This window comes from Chelonia mydas, chromosome 1 (genome assembly GCF_015237465.2).
Source record: "Chelonia mydas isolate rCheMyd1 chromosome 1, rCheMyd1.pri.v2, whole genome shotgun sequence".
NCBI classification, from domain to species: Eukaryota; Metazoa; Chordata; order Testudines; family Cheloniidae; genus Chelonia; species Chelonia mydas.
The window spans coordinates 32,021,753-32,038,646 of NC_057849.1; the positions used below are offsets into that span (position 1 = coordinate 32,021,753).

At 37.5% G+C, this 16,894-nt stretch overlaps 1 protein-coding gene across 4 annotated transcripts in view; it reads left to right on the forward strand.

The window, feature by feature from the left end:
- Positions 1-16,894, forward strand: part of ARHGAP42 (Rho GTPase activating protein 42) — a 308,234-nt gene that overhangs the window by 245,408 nt on the left and 45,932 nt on the right. For all 4 annotated transcript variants that reach the window (XM_027821863.3, XM_043529366.1, XM_043529362.1 and 1 more), the window contains 7 exons: positions 595-673; positions 1,627-1,666; positions 7,285-7,347; positions 9,116-9,190; positions 10,525-10,609; positions 12,097-12,155; positions 13,010-13,115. In XM_027821863.3, coding sequence (XP_027677664.1) covers positions 595-673; positions 1,627-1,666; positions 7,285-7,347; positions 9,116-9,190; positions 10,525-10,609; positions 12,097-12,155; positions 13,010-13,115 — 507 coding nt within the window. The remainder of the gene's footprint in view (positions 1-594; positions 674-1,626; positions 1,667-7,284; positions 7,348-9,115; positions 9,191-10,524; positions 10,610-12,096; positions 12,156-13,009; positions 13,116-16,894) is intronic.

Genomic DNA, 16,894 nt, shown 5'->3' on the forward strand with positions numbered 1-16,894 from the left:
GAACAAGGTGTCAAAAGTTTTGCATAGATGGGTCCTAGACAGGTGAGAGCAAAGCTTCTTAAAGTGGCTTTTTTTTGACGCTCCATGTTTGCCACTTTTTGGACTGGCATCACTTTTAAAGTAGCTCACTGATGCAGACAAAAAGATCCAGAACTATGAATTATTTATACAGCTGAGTTATATATAAGTAATATTTACACTTAGTTGTTAGTAGGTATGTGTGCTTTTGTATCACTAAAAAAACCATTTCTACAGCACCTCTTCCATTAGTTAAGTAGGCACATCTAATGAATTAATTTTATTTTTATCGGCTGTATAAACAATTCATAGTTACACTTTGACACCACATTTCATCTGAGATTCTCAAATGTTAACTAATGAAGTCTTATACTCCCTTGTGACAGAGTAAGCTTTATTATCCCAGTTTCACAGAGACAAAAGACAGACACAAAGGTCAATATACATGCCTAGCACTACAAAAAAGTAAATAATTATGTTTAGACTAAACCACATTTCCTGTTAAAATTATCTTAAATATCATTGGTTGGAAAAATAATTAATATGTTTTAAATAATATATATTTTCTTTTAATAGAAACGGGATCATAACACTACAGGCTTTTTCAGAGTCCAACAGGAAACTTTGGCTGGAAGCTATGGATGGAAAGGAACCAGTAAGGAAATTTGTTATATTATTTATTATGAGTTCAGATTTCTTGTATACAGAAGTGAAAAGAACAAATTGCTGTGCATCTCAAAATATCTCAAACACGGAGAAACAATTTACATAAACTTTTACAACACAATTTGTACGTGCAAACGGTATTTCACAAGCTGTATGGACAAAGCAGTGTCAAAATAAACACGAATGATAAGATAATCATTAAATTAATAATGAAGCAGAAAAAATAGTATATCTCAATCTGTAGTCACACATTGAGTCACTTATTTTAGTTGGGATATTGACAATCCAGCCAACAGCATATTTCGTTGGCATACAGGGTACATGTGCACAGGCACAATTTGTGAATTTGTGCTCTCCAGACTGGTGAGAGCAAGTCATCTTAGGGGTGATGCCTTTGAGCAGCGGTATCGCCACCTTTAAAGGTGCTGCAGAGAAAAGAAACTGTGATGGAGGCTGGTAAGTGTTGATGAGAGAAGCTCACCTGAGATTTCATCCTGCCATTAACCTACACTTGAGATTTCCATCGAATACAATGGCAAAGCTCCACATGTAGACCCAAAAGGGAGAAAATGATTGTTCAGATTTATGAGCTAGATGGCACCTGGTCTCACTGAACTGGTCCAACCAAGGAGTTAGGGCTGAGAGTAAACAGGGTTCACATATAGCCATACAGAATCTACAATTCTGGCTACTCACTACCATCTTTCAGCTACCCAAACGTGTAGTTGAACTGAACTCTCATAAGAGAGAGTGCCTGCTAGAGGCAACATTTTAAATTTTATGCTTGTTAAGCCCATTTACAATGACTGTTTAGTAAATAAATGGCAGGAGCAAGGCTTGCATCATGCAACATGCTAATGCAAAATGTGTTTGCACTGGCTTGAGAGCTCTTAACTGACCTGGAAGTCACAAATGTTCATATTGCAATGTTTTCTTTTTCAGATTTACACTTTGCCAGCAATTATTAGCAAGAAGGAAGAAAGTAAGTTTTTTTTAGTTATGTAAAATTATTAAATATACCTGGATTTCTACAGTATAATGTCCTTGTTTTCAGGCATATTAGGTTACAAATTACATAATTATATTTTCATATATTGCCAAGAATTACTCTTTTCTGTCAACTTGCAAGAAAGAGCATCCTGTCTCAAGGGTCAGTTACATCAGGCGTGAAAAAGTCTTCAATATTTGTATTATAATCAAATATAAATTGGGAGAAAATAAAATAAATCATGCTTCTGGCTAACCTGGTTCCAAAGCAGTACTCTGTGTATAATGTCATTCTAGATACCTATAGATATATTCATAGTTCTATATATAAATGTATATATAAAATAAAATGGACCACCTGTACCTTGACATAATATCCCTGAACATGATAACTTGTTTATGGTCTTCAGATATAGGGATATTATGGCTTTTATTGTGGTGATGGGCAAACATTATGTTATCATGCAGATACTCCATTATATTTGATGTGCGTCTCTGCAGGTGTCTTACTCAATTACACACATACACATACATTATTATTATTCTTTGATTCCCATCCGTCAGCTCAGCAATAACAATGGAGCCGAATGAAGTCTGTCCAACACTTCCTATTTTGTACCAGCTTCACAGTTTCATTCATATTTAAACGTTTTGTATGTCATTCTTCACTGTGTTTATCTTACACATTCTATAATGTAACATGACTCCTCCCTTTTCATCTCTCAGTCATGTAGCCATTGCTGCTTCCACTACCAAGCTGAAAAAATCTGGCAATAGCATGCATCCTTGTCTTTCTCCTACAGTCATCCTGAGTCATTCTGTCAGCATCTTGTTTACTCTCACCGCGCTCATTGACTTGCTGTAGATGTTTTCTATCCGCTTGATTGATTTTTTGAGGATGCCATACAGTCTCATAACTTTTTGCTAAATGCTCTCAAAAGCCCGTTTGAGGTTTATAAAGTCGTTGTAACAGGTTCAGTTGTGTTCTGTATACTTCTCTGATATCTGTCTTATCACACATAACTGATCTATTATACTTCATTTTGATCTAAATCCAGCCAGTTCTGCAAGAGCCACTTCCATATACCTCTTCATTCTCCTCTGCAACATTTTGGTGAATACTTTTCCTGACACATTCACTAAGCTGATCCCTCTGTAGTTTCTTATTCTCACTCCGATCTCTTTTTTTTTTTTGTAGATCGGCACTATTATCGCTTTCCCTCATTTGTTCGGCACTTGCTTTTGTTTGTAAATCTTGTTGAATAGTTTGTGCATCACATTTACCAAGTGTTCCTCCCCTGCTTGCAGTATCTCTGCAGTTACATTGTCCTTATCTGTTACCTTTTTGTTTTTCAAGATATTTACTTTCGATATCAAGATATCAACTTTCGAGATATTTACTTCTTTGTCTAAGAATTCCAGCATCTTTTTGCCCTCCTTTGTTCTGGGAAGCTTTTCTAGAACCATTTCATCTACTGTGTTCTGCACATTGTACAGCTCTTCAAAGTATTATTTCCTTCACTTATTCTTCGCTTGTTCATGCTCAATTGCTTCATGTTTGTCTTTCACAGCCAACATCTTCAACTCATATGTCCCACTCAGTTCTCTCATCTTACAATTCCACTCCTGTGCCACATTTCTCTTCACATATTCTTCTACTGCCTTATATTGTTCGCTTATCCAATTGTTTCTGTCTCTCTTTGCTTTCTGTGTTATCTCTCTAAGCAGCCTCTTGTATTTAGCTCTAAGACTTTAGTCCTATTTTTTATTCTCCTTCAGCTTCCTGTGTTTCTCCCACAGCTGCAGCACTTCATCCATTATCCACCTTGGTCTCTTTGTTTTGGCCTTGTAGCCCAATGCTTGTTCAGCTGCACTTGTAATCCCATTTTTATATTGTTCCACATTGTTCCATGCCCCAGGGTGCAATCTGGACTGTGGAGCCTTGGAGCTTCACAGCAGCCCTCAGCTTGGCCATTTTTCTGAACCCACAGTCCAGGTCGACTCCTCCTGTGTCTGAGCAGGAGTTGGGAGGATTTGGGGGGAACCCGGGCCCGCCCTCTACTCCGGGTTCCAGCCCAGGGCCCTATGGAATGCAGCTGTGTAGAGTGTCTCCTGGAACAGCTGTGTGACAACTACAACTCCCTGGGCTACTTCCCCATGGCCTCCTCCCAACACCTTCTTTATCCTCACCATAGGACCTTCCTCCTGGTGTCTGATAATGCTTGTACACCTCAGTCCTCCAACAGTCTGTGTTCTCACTCTCAGCTCCTAGTGCCTCTTGCTCCCAGCTCCTCACACGCACACCACAAACTGAAGTGAGCTCCTTTTTAAAACCCAGGTGCCCTGATTAGCCTGCCTTAATTGATTCTAGAAGCTTCTTGATTGGCTGCAGGTGTTCTAATCAGCCTGTCTTAATTGTCTCCAGAAGGTTCCTGATTGTTGTGGAACCTTCCCCATTACCTTACCCAGGGAAAAGGGACCTACTTAGCCTGGGGCTAATATATCTGCCTTCTATTACTCTCCTATAGCCATCTGGCCCGACCCTGTCACAAAACATATAGCAAAATCTCATAACTTCATATACAATGAAGATACACACTTTTAAACAGGATAATGAAATTCAGCAAATCATAACTTTTCAAGTAATACCTAACAAGACATACTTTGTACAAAATGTCATAACCAGATACAGGGAATCATTAAAAAAGGGATAGAGAATAAGATGGAGAATATCTTATTGCCCTTATATAAATCCATGGTATGCCCACATCTTGAATACTGCGTGCAGATGTGGTCCCCTCATCTCAAAAAAGATATACTGGCATTAGAAAAGGTTCAGAAAAGGGCAACTAAAATGATTAGGGGTTTGGAACAGGTCCCATATGAGGAGAGATTAAAGGGGCTAGGACTTTTAAGCTTGGAAAAGAGGAGACTGAGGGGGGATATGATAGAGGTCTAAAATCATGAGTGGTGTGGAGAAAGTGAATAAGGAAAAGTTATTTACTTGTTCCCATAATATAAGAACTGGGAGCCACCAAATGAAATTAATGGGCAGCGGGTTTAAAACAAATAAAAGGAAGTTCTTCACCCAGCGCACAGTCAACCTGTGGAACTCCTTGCCTGAGGAGGTTGTGAAGGCTAGGACTGTAACAGGGTTTAAAAGAGAACTGGATAAATTCATGGAGGTTAAGTCCATTAGTGGCTATTAGCCAGGATGGGTAAGGAATGGTGTCCGTAGCCTCTGTTTGTCAGAGGGTGGAGATGGATGGCAGGAGAGAGATCACTTGATCATTACCTGTTAGGTTCACTCCCTCTGGGGCACCTGGCATTGGCCACTGTCAGTACACAGGATACTGGGCTGGATGAACCTTTGATCTGACCCAGTATGGCCATTCTTATGTTCTTAAGTGGTGGATATGTGCGTACCAGGGATAACCTGGGGTACAGTATATCACACATGTCTCTTCGGTGTTCATTTCTTCTTTCACTGAAGATGTGATATTTTTTCACATGAATTCTTTGTACGTTTTCCTGAAATCTGTCTCTTTCAGTTTGTCCATGGCGTAGATCTTAGTTCTTGGCACTTTTTCAGTTGCTTTCAGCCTCAACCTATTGCTGCCAGCCCTAATTTATTATCTGATCCAATATCAGCTGCAAATGATCTGCATGAGAACAGACTTGATTCACAAGTACAAAGTCTGTCGTGTTCTTCGTTTGTCCATTAGGTGACATATGTCCACTTCTTCTGCGGCTTTCTTTGTTGAAATAGTGTGTTTGTTACCACCAGGTTGTTGCTTAAGCAGAAATTTAGTAGCCTTTCTCCTCTTACATTTTCTTCATCTAATCCAACTCTGCCTATGGCTGCAGCCCAGGAATTCCAGTCCAATTCTACTTTTGCATTCAAATCTCGCATCACCAATAATATGTCTTGTCTTGAAACTTTTTGGATTGTTTTCTGTAGATGATTATAAAAATATTCAATTTCTTCCTTGGGTGCTGCTGATGTTGGCACATATACTTGTACTGGTAACTGCACCAGATTTGATTCTGAATCTCACCTTCAACATACAAGGAGATATTGGGTTAAATGCCATGAGAGCCTATTTTACCTTTGGCTTTAGCACCAATGCAACACCATCGTCCACTATCGTCTCTTACCAATGTCAATATTCTAGGTTAATCATGGTAGAATTCTCCTTTATCTTCTCAATATCTCATTTCACATAGACCAGTGATTTGCCACTTCTCTCTTTTAACTCGTGGATCATTACCACAAGTGCTCCAGCCTGGTATAATAGTGCTTACATCCCATGTTCCAATAAATATCCTTCAGCTTCATCATGTAATTCCCCGACCTGCGTGTTGTTCTACGTACTTCGCATACTATCAATTGGAGCTGACCCATGTTTGTCCCAGTGACGACCGAGCCAGCATATTTTCTTTCTCTTACCAATCATCATTCAGATTCTATGGTCCGGTATTCGCCAGGTGTTCTACCACGACTCCTGTCTTTATGGCTGATCAGCGTATTGTAATCCGTCTGCAACACTCCTTTAAGCTACCCACTCGCTTGCTTCAGCACCATTTCCACCAGTGTTATTCTTTGAGAGTTGTTTTTGCTGGCTTTGCCTTAGGAGACTGTGCATTTGGACAGCCAGCTGTGCCCTTTCCCCAGTCTTTATTACCGCTAGCTATCCTCATTAAGTTTAGCATTCCAGCCAAGGCAAAGTCATAGGGTGTGGTGCTGCAGTACACTCATGTCAATTTGGAACCACTTGTGAAAGCTGAGTAGTCACCCGGAGCAACTGCAAGCAAGCCACACCTTGTGGATGTGGCTGTCTTCATGCAGAGTTACTACCTTTTCAGCTATCCCATACATGCATACCCGCACAAGCCTGAGATTTTCAATGGATCCTAAGGAAATTAGGCGCCTGAACCCCTGGAAATCAATGGGAGATGGGCACCTAATTCCCTTCGGTGCCTTTGAAAATCCCAGCCACAGTATATACTTTATTAAGATATAGTAAAACAATCATAAAATATATTATTCGTGTCCTAGGCCCTGGTCCTGGAAAGCCTTACACTCATGCTCATTTTTATGCATGGTTAGTAGTCTCATTTAAATTAATTGACATTGAGTGTGTGAAGTGAAGCACCTGTGTACGTCTCTGCAGAGCTGGGGCTATAACCAGCAAAGTATTGAGCTGAGGGAAAGGTGTCTAGTAGAAACTGTAGGCATTCTCTTAGTGTTTTGTTTCTGTATTCTTAGAATGTGCATCCTTCTATACAAAGATACGCTTTCGGCCATACAAGTGGTGGGGTTAGGATACCACACTTTTATTTCTAACGGATGTTAAAGAATTCTGGTTTTGAAATTTTACATACTAAAAATATAACAACAAACACACATGAATGTACTAATGAGCAGAAATTTTGATTGCATTCTTGTTGGATAGAGATGTAATTAAACAATAATATAAAGAACAGTTACCACCTTTAGGTGCTATGCTCTTATGGACAAATGTACAGAGCTCACATCTGATCCTAACATTAAGATGTTGCTAAATGGAAAGGCAGATTAAAGTAAATAATGTACTTTTCTTCAATTTATAGTGTTCTTAAATGAAGCAGGTTTTAACTTTGTGAGGAAATGTATTCATGCTGTGGAGACAAGAGGTGTGTATTACATTACACTCTATATATTACATAGTATGCATATGGTTTTCTCTGACATAAGTTACTTTACAATGATTAAACAGAAAATATTTTCCAAGTGCATTTTGGAATCTCTGTGTGACTCAACTTGTACTTTTCACTGCTTTTTATACCTGAAACACTGTTGCCAAAATCTTCCATAAGGACTCTTTAATTTATCATTTAAGTATAAATTATAGCAACTTCTTGTTTTAAAAGTTAACACTTTTCTGTTATTAGTCAATTTAATGCTCAGTTGTACTTAATACACATTGGGACAAATTTATCCCTAGCTTACTCCCTTAGCTTTATTTGCCTTATGCCAGTCATACATATCACCCATTGTTTATCCATTATCTGTGTTTAATAACTGAAATTCAATCGTAGGCAATGTATGCATTATATGGGAAGAACAACAAAATAATAGTCTAGCTACTGCTGATTTAGTATTTTACTACTCAAAATAAATCAGTCCTTGGTTATTCCTATGTAACCTTCTGAAAGAAATAAGGTCACCTGCTCCTTACTGAGAGCAGAATTTTGGCCATTATGTTGAAAGAGGCACCAATAATACAAGCATTTTTAAATGGTAAAACTTAATATGACAAATAGACAAAATTTAATAACATCAAAATTAAAATTAAATATATGTATTAGGAATGATTTTCTAAATAGATTGGCTGAACTTAAGAAGCATCCTATTGTTTAGGCTTTTGAGATTGTGACAAATTATAATTGTTTTTTCTCAAACATCCTCAGAAAAGAACTTTGCCATGGTTACACCTAAGAACTCTGTATAGTAAAAGGTGCTAAGGAAAAAAAAGAGATCAAGTCAAGATCTGTTTCTGACTTGATTTTTTACCATAGCTCAGTATTGCTTTGAAAATCAAAGTTCATGAAATTCCCATCATCTGAGTGTTAAAATATAATACTATAAAGGCCTGAAATAGAACATTATCCAGTAGCATTTTCCCATACTGTACTATAAAAAATATTTTTTGCATTTGGGCCATGCCTTTCTCAACCATCTGAGGTCAATTGGGACCTAAGGCTGTCTCTTTATCTTGTTTTGGGGCTCTACAAATTAAAACAATCCTGTCATTCAGCATTGACAAAGTAGCTGCAGTACTGCAGATATACAAGGAAAACACTAGACTGTGCAGATATTTTAAGTAGAATTTGTTTGTATCACCAGTAAATTCTGTACACAAGTAGTTGCTGTGATTGTCAGCAACATTTGCATATGGAGGACATTATTCTGTTCTCATTTGCACTGGTGTAAATTCAGAGTAACTCCATTGAAGTGGCTTATGTTACACAAGTTTACATTTCTTGGTAAATATGAACAGGGCTAAGTACTCAGGACATGCCTCTGGAGTGCTTCTGGGACTTATTTTTCACTTCTCAGACATCATTCCAGTGTCTGCTATCATGGCACCTTTCCGTGAGTCAGTCAGACAGAATGTTGGGTCCTTTTGTGGGGTTTCATTTAATTAACTTGTAGCTAAGATTTGTTTATAAGATGGTGTAATTTCAGTAAAATATGTCTGGTAATTTCCCAAAATGGGGCTAAATAGTCCAAAGTGGTGTACAGGAATTTAGCTGCATAACTTCCTATAAATTAATGGATGGTTAAACCTCATAAACCATTTTGAAAATTTACATTTCTCACCTATGTGTCCATGTATATGAACATTCTGTACTTTTGGTGCCATGAGTCAGTTCATTATCCTGTATTTTTTCCATATAGGTATCACAATCTTGGGGCTGTACAGAATAGGAGGTGTAAACTCCAAAGTGCAAAAGCTGATGAATACCATATTTTGTAAGTATTGGAAGATTTTGCATCAAAAACTCTAATATCCACCAAGGACATTATGACCATGATTTCCTTCACTGTCTCTACTCAAAAACGTAGTGTACAATAGTAAGTTTAGTTTGCACTTGCAATTACAGGTGGCAAATTAAGTGAGTAAGCATGCAAATAGTTAGCTATGTATGTAACTGGCCACTTGTATACATTGTTACTCAGTTTGTGCAGAGAGTCACTGAAATTGCGTACACAGCCTGGGTAGATGTGCATTTTTCACAATTAATTTAGTTTGTTTTTTTTAATTTATTAAAAATGAAACAGGAAATCTGTCCAGAGCTCTCAACACCCATGACACTATTTACAAGGGGAAAAGAAGTTTTAGCTCCCAATGATCAACAGGACTCAATCCTCTGTGAAACACAGAATTCCCCTCCCACATTTAATCAAACACTAATTCCACAGCAGCCTGTATAAATGGATGTACATTGCAACATGCCCCAGTGGTCAACAAACCCAGGCTGTTCAGGAAAGCTGGCTCCAGACCTGAGAACAGTCTGCTGCCAGTCCTCTCTCTTAAGAGGAATCCAACTGGAGTGTGTCTACTGACTGAGGCAGTATGACACAAGGATAGAGGAAGTCTCTCCCATCGGAACACCCCAAGCAAGACCCTTTGGTCTTTACCAATCAAAAACAACATCTTAAATTCAATTAAGAAACAAATGGGCAGTCAATGCAAATAACGGAGGAAAGCTGGCGCATGCAGACAGTTGAGGAAAAATGAGACTCATTGGATTTGTTTATATTTTACGCTAGGATTATTTAAATTCATCTATAAATCCCTTTCTTCATTTAATTTTTATGATCAGTTTATTGGATCTGTTTGTCGAGGCATGGAATACCAAACGCCCAGAAGTGTCCCTCAACTTTAGGTCAATATATTACAACCATCATTAAGTATTAACTCACAGTTTATAACATTTTTCTTTTGGGGGGTCCTGGGGTTTCACTTATCTTGCTAATCTGGATATAACCTCCCTCTTTTTTGAAGATTGCTCTACATCAAAACCAAAGCAACTGGCAACCCCTGTATCACCTTGGATTTAGTTTACTCTTTGAAGTTGGGCACATAGCTGAGATGTCTGTATACTAGATGCTATTTCATTTTTCTGATACTTGACAAAAATTAAAGGATTTCAATGTATGTTCGAGTTGTTAGTTAATCTGGGTAATAAAATAACCATAAGAAATTATCACCTAATCTTTGTATGTTGTTTAAGTGTTGTGCTGCTTTCCTAACTAGTCTGCTAGTCAAAGTATAACACATTCCTAATTCAATTTTCTACCAGCCCCTAAATCTCCTCCTGATATGGATATTGATATGGACATTTGGGACAATAAAACAATAACAAGCGGATTAAAAAACTACCTCAGGTGAGTATGATGCTCTACATGTATCTCATTTCATGTCCCATTTACCCTTATTTATTGATATTGCATTACCTCTCTTTCACCACCTTAGAACACTAAATATATATAAAAAGAAAAGGAGTACTTGTGGCACCTTAGAGACTAACAAATTTATTTGAGCATAAGCTTTCGTGAGCTACAGCTGATGCATCTGATGAAGTGAGCTGTAGCTCACAAAAGCTTATGCTCAAATAAATTTTTTAGTCTCTAAGGTGCCACAAGTACTCCTTTTCTTTTTGCGAATACAGACTAACACAGCTGCTACTCTGAAACCTAACTATATATAGTGATTGTGGCTAGCCTAAAAATATTCCAGTAATTATTTATTTTAATGAATCTGCATTTGATTATGCTATCTGTCTGCCTGCCATTGAATCAGTTGTGCTCTATAAAACCCTACATTTGGAAGGGGGAAAAGTTAATTGCATTTGTTGATCTGTAAATCCTTTATCTAAACAGCACAGTATGAGAAACTAAATCTTTCTAATTTGTGAAATCCTTTATCTAAATTGCACAGCATGATATTTCACTAATTTATTGTTAAAGCAGGGTAAAATCATGGCTCCCTGCATAAATGTTAATTCTCATTTCATATCCTATTATACAGGTCACTTTACAGGAATTGGGAATAAATATATCCCCAAACAATTAGAAAATTCGTACTAAACCTTCAGCAATTTGGAAACCCTTTAAAAATAAGGGTCATGATTTTTTAGAGTGACTGTGATTATGGAGTCCTCAACTTTTGGGTGCCAATTTGTGACACTTTGAAGGGACCAAGCTTGCAGAGGCTAGGTGTTCAGCACGTCCTAAAAATCGAAACCTCTGAAACTCAATCAAGTTGGTTACCCAAAAATGGAGGCATCAAAAATCACTAATCACTTTTGAAAATCTTGGTTAGGTTGAGGTTGTTACTTATGCAATTTTATAATAAGAAATTGCAGTAATAATGTTTCTTATGACTGCAGACAATTCATAGGTTGCCTTTTGACTGAAGAGTCTTCCCAGTTCACTACCTTTCAGGATTTCAGTGCCACACGGGAGTCTTCATGATATATATGGATTTCACCAGCTGAGGCTTGAAGCCTAATTGTCCCCTCACTTTTCCACCTTCAGCAAAACTGCTGATGACTTCGGTGGAGTTATTCCTGTTTTTACAGCTTTGTAAGTGAGAAGGCAGTCAGGCCCTTGGTCTGTGATAAAGGCAATGGTATTGGTATTCCTGTTTAAATTACTCACAGAGTGGCACTGGATTTAGCTAGAGAAGATTTTCATCAGACCTTGCACGTGACTGAATGGTGCTATGGTTGTAGCCTGTAGGCAATGAATTCGTTTCACTGGCACCCAGATGCTAATCATATTGAAATAGTAGCAACAGCAATAAAATAAAAGCAAAGATTTTTAGAAGTAATACATTTTCTAAAATTATGTTTTTTAAATTTTATGACCAGGTGTCTTACAGAACCACTGATGACCTTCAAGTTGCACAAGGATTTCATTGTTGCCGTTAGTAAGTAAAACACTAAAGAAATTAGTAACTCTTCAGGAGAATAATACTTTTTTTGATCCCTCTCTCACCCACTGTTTCTGGAGAACTTTCCTTACAATATATTTTCCCATGTTCTGCCTACTTTTGTTTCAAATAACCCAGGCAATGATTTATTTCAAGAGATATGAAATTATACATATGTGGACATTATTATGTATTTGTAGTGCATTAGCACCAACTGGCCCCAGTCATAAGCTCCAGGCTCAGTGTGCTGGGTTCTATACTAACATAATAAAAAGATAGTTCCTGCCCCAAGGAACTCAAAATCCAAGTATGTATATACATAATATTCTCTCTCCCTCCCTCTTCCACACACACACACAAAATCTCTGTTAAAAGAATATTAAAGTTTCAAAGTCAAGCATTTGAAAGTTAATAAATGCTAAAATTAAGGTTCTCTGTGCAACCTTAATTTTTTGGATTTTTTTCTGATATTTACAAATACATAAAGTGCTAATTATCCTCATCCCTCCTCAAACCACCATAAGAGTAAATATAGATGGGGGTTAGATGCTGTTAAGGATCATTGGGTCAAATCTTGGCTCTGTTGAAATCAATGGCAAAACTCCTGCTAACTTCAGTATTTCACCCATTGTATTAACTGAGTTTATTTGAAGTACAATTTCCAGAATGTTCATGTAATAAACATACCTGCATTGTTCTCAGATTTTTGGAAGGCTATTTTAACAGCAGATTGATGGTTTGCCTTATTGTAATGTGCAGTGTGCCCTAGTTTAGAGTTATTGACACCATCCTTACACACATCTTTGGGTGCACCTTAATATAATAACATGCTCCTTATTTTTATTTAACAGAATCCGATGACCAAAACTACAGGGTTGAGGCAGTACATGCACTTGTTCATAAATTACCAGAGAAAAACAGGGAGATGCTGGACATCCTAATCAAGCATTTGGTCAAGTAATTCCACCATTATTTTTATCTGTTTGGTGTTTGGGGGTGTGGACTTGGATGTGGGCTTCTTTTCCCCCTTTTGTTTGTCAATTTTGGCTATTCAAGTTTGTTTGGGTTTTTTTACCTGAGAAGATAAGTACTTGAAAATTACATCAGACTTGTAAAATGCAGGACAAAATTTTGTGACCAAAGAACTGCCAACTAGAAATAGGATCATAACTCAGAGCCCTGGATGTTCTCAGAAAGTGATTGTACGTATTAAATGGGACTAATTCATATAACTGTTCTCAATCCTGCTCTGAGTGCATGAGTTAACACCAGTGAAATTGAATTGATGACCAAAGCTGTCCTTATGATTCACCCATTATTTTAGCAGAGTTTATATGAAGTACAATTCCCAGAATGTTCATGTAATAAATATAACTGATCCATAACTGATGACCTTTACCCTGTCTCAGTCAGTGCTCAATACCAGATGATTCAGAAGAAAGTTTAAGAACTCTGTCATAGCAGATGTGAAAATATCTGTGCGTTTCCTCCTGCACCCCAAATGAGATCTCACTCTGATCTCTAATGGATAGACATTGGCTTTATCCAGAAGAATGAGATTTTTATATCCCTTCCAAAATATTTATCATTAATTATGATAACTCTGGATATTCTTGATAGCTATATAAATCCCCAGTCTCTTCTTGAATCTTGCTAAATGCTTGTCATCAGCAACTTCATATAGCAATGAGTAACACAGTCTAATTATGCCTTGTGTGAAAAACTTCCCTTTTATCAGTTTTGAATCTGCCACCCTTTAATTTCATTGACTGTCCCTTTGTTCTTATGTTATGAGATAAGGAAGATATAAAATCCTGTTCTACTCTCTCTAGACCATTCATTATTTTGTTTATTTCTCTTTCTCATCTCCTTTCCAAAGTAAACTCAATCTTTTCAATCTCTCTTCAGATGATAGTTTTTCCAGGCCCTTTATCATTCTCGTTGCTCTTTTCTGAACACCTTCCAGTTCTGCACGATCCTTTTTGAGACAAGGTGATGAGTACTGCACATAGTATTCCAGCTCAGGCAATACCATTGGTTTTTATAAAGGCATTAGATTATTTTCCATCCCATTCCTTATGCGTCCACATATCTTCTTTGTTTTGTTCATCTCAGCTGCACACTGATCAGAGGTTTCCATTGAACCATCCACAATGATGCCCAGGTCCTTCTCCTGAGTTGATAGTTAATTTAGAACCCTGTAAGATAAATGAGTAATTTATATTTTTCCCTCCAATGTGCACTCTTGCTTCTATTAAAAAAAAACACACTGTATGATTTGCTGGCTGTGTAATATAAGTCACACTATTTTAATTTGTTTTAATCCTTCCTTGTACTTCCTTTCCCTATCCCTCTTCCCTGTATCTATCTGCGTATGTTTGTCTAATCCCAGATTTCATGCCCTTTGAGACGTAGACAGGTTTGGGGTTTTTTTAAGAAAAAGAGAACCCCTGAAAAGGAGCATGCACAGTTATGATGCTATGTAAATATATCATAATACATTAGCAAACAGGCAAACAATGGAGACTTGACACTGTCTTCCAAAAAAGAAAAGAAGTATTTCACTCTTTGAAAAACTTCCCATGCAAATTACACATTTGCCATCTTGAGAGTAGAGATCATTTCATAATGTGCTTGAATAACTCCATACTTCCAGAATACAGGTAGCCAGGAGTCTGCAGACTGGTAATATCCAAAATCTACTGTCACTGTGATACAGCGAAGAGTGAGATTTCCAGGAGAAAGCAATTGTGCCTTGATGAATGAGGCATGCAGCCACCTGAAATGTCTGATTATGTGGGTCTGAATCCATTCAATACCCCAGCAAAAATAACACTAGTGAAGAGAAAATTGGTTATCAAAATGTTCCATATTACAAGCATTCTGAGCAGCAATTCCTTTTTTTCTTTCCTTTTGCAACAAAGTGAGCCTTTGATGCTATATCCGAATTTCTGCCTAGTCATTTATTGTCAGAATAATATTAAATACATCATTCCATTTATTAACTAAATGAACCAATTTGTCACCAAGGAAACCCAAGTATAGGGAAAACATGACTCTTTGTGTTCTATAGTCTATATTTTGAGATTATATAGTTTGTTTAAAAGACCTTAAAACTTTTTGTCCAGGACAATAACTTGTGCTTCTAAAAAAGAACTCATTTTCATGATTTGGGCCTCAAATGAGCATCTGTCTTCCAGAATTGTTGCTTAAACAGAAATCTGAGATGTTTTAAGCTACTCTTAATTAGGCAAAATAGAAGCTGTGTACAGTAGAAGGCATTTATATTCCTCACTTTTTATCTGGTTATCATGAATCCAAAGAAATGAATACTATTTTTTACTGGATCTCAATGTAAATGGGGTATCAAAGTCTGCACTTTGAAATGGAAAGGGAATATTTTTTATATTCACGGTCTCACTTCTCCGGTCATCCCATTATTTTCTGTGCTGCAGAGAATTCTGTTATCCACTCATTACTATACGTACATAGCTCAACAATCAGAATGAGAGAGGTCATGGGGTCTATACCCAGGATTGGGAGCCAGCAACTCCTGAGATTTGATCCTGCTTCTGACAGATTCCCTCTGTGACCTGTGGAAGGTCATTTAATATTTCCACCTCAGTTTTCCCATCTTTGCAATGGGGATGGTTTGTTACATACCATATACTATCTTTGTTATTGTACTTGCCTACCAAACAATGGTGCTCTGAGAATTAATTTAGTTATTTTTTATATACTGCTTTAAAAACAAATAGAGCTACCAGTATGTATGGGCCAAGTGATCTTACTTCAAAAGGTAAAAGTGTCAAACTCATCACGTGACCTTGATTAATGGAACACTCTCAGAGGTAGTTTGTGGATTAGAAGAAAATGAGGGGGGGGGTGTTGTTTTAACTAATATTTTCAAGCTTTTGTGGATGAATCTTGCTGCTCACAAATGGTGGGGTCTGCAGAGTACCAGGGACTAAGAATTAATACCCTAAAGAGGCAGCTAAAATGTTGTTTGTCATCTCTAGAAATGATCAGAGTAATAGAGTGCTTAGTGAAATATCAGATAACAATGACAGGGAGCGATCATAAAGCAGGATGAGGAAGGAAGAAGTTAATGCCACGGCAACTTATTCTATTCATTTTAGCAAGGCTCCGCAAAATTCTCTAGAAACTGCTAAATAGGCTACAACAATAGGAGAACTGTAGCATTGGAACCACTGGTAATTATTTGTAAGAGTTTGTGAGGTTGTGACCTATATCCGGCAAACATTCTTACTTATGAAGAGACAAAAGGGGGAGGAAGGGACACTGAGAATTACTGACCAGAATTTTTTACTTCACTCTCTGGTAAATTTGTAGAAAAACTTTCACAGTAGTCAGTATGTCAGTTCTTCGAGGAAAAAGAGAAACAGTAGACAGTGTGGGTTAATGGAAAAAAAAACACAGAGTATGGACTAACAGGTTTTAAAGTCAGAGGGGACCTGACCTCATATACAACACAGGCAAAAAAAAATTCATTTGTTAATTCTTTAAAAAAGGGAAGGAGGATCCGGAGAATTACAGGCCAGTCAGCCTCACCTTAGTCCCTGGAAAAGTCATGGAGCAGGTCCTCAAAGAATCAATTCTGAAGCACTTAGAGGAGAGGAAAGTGACAGGAACAGTCAACATGGATTCACCAAGGGCAAGTCATGCCTGACTAATCTAATTGCCTTCTATGACGAGATAACTGGCTCTGTGGATGA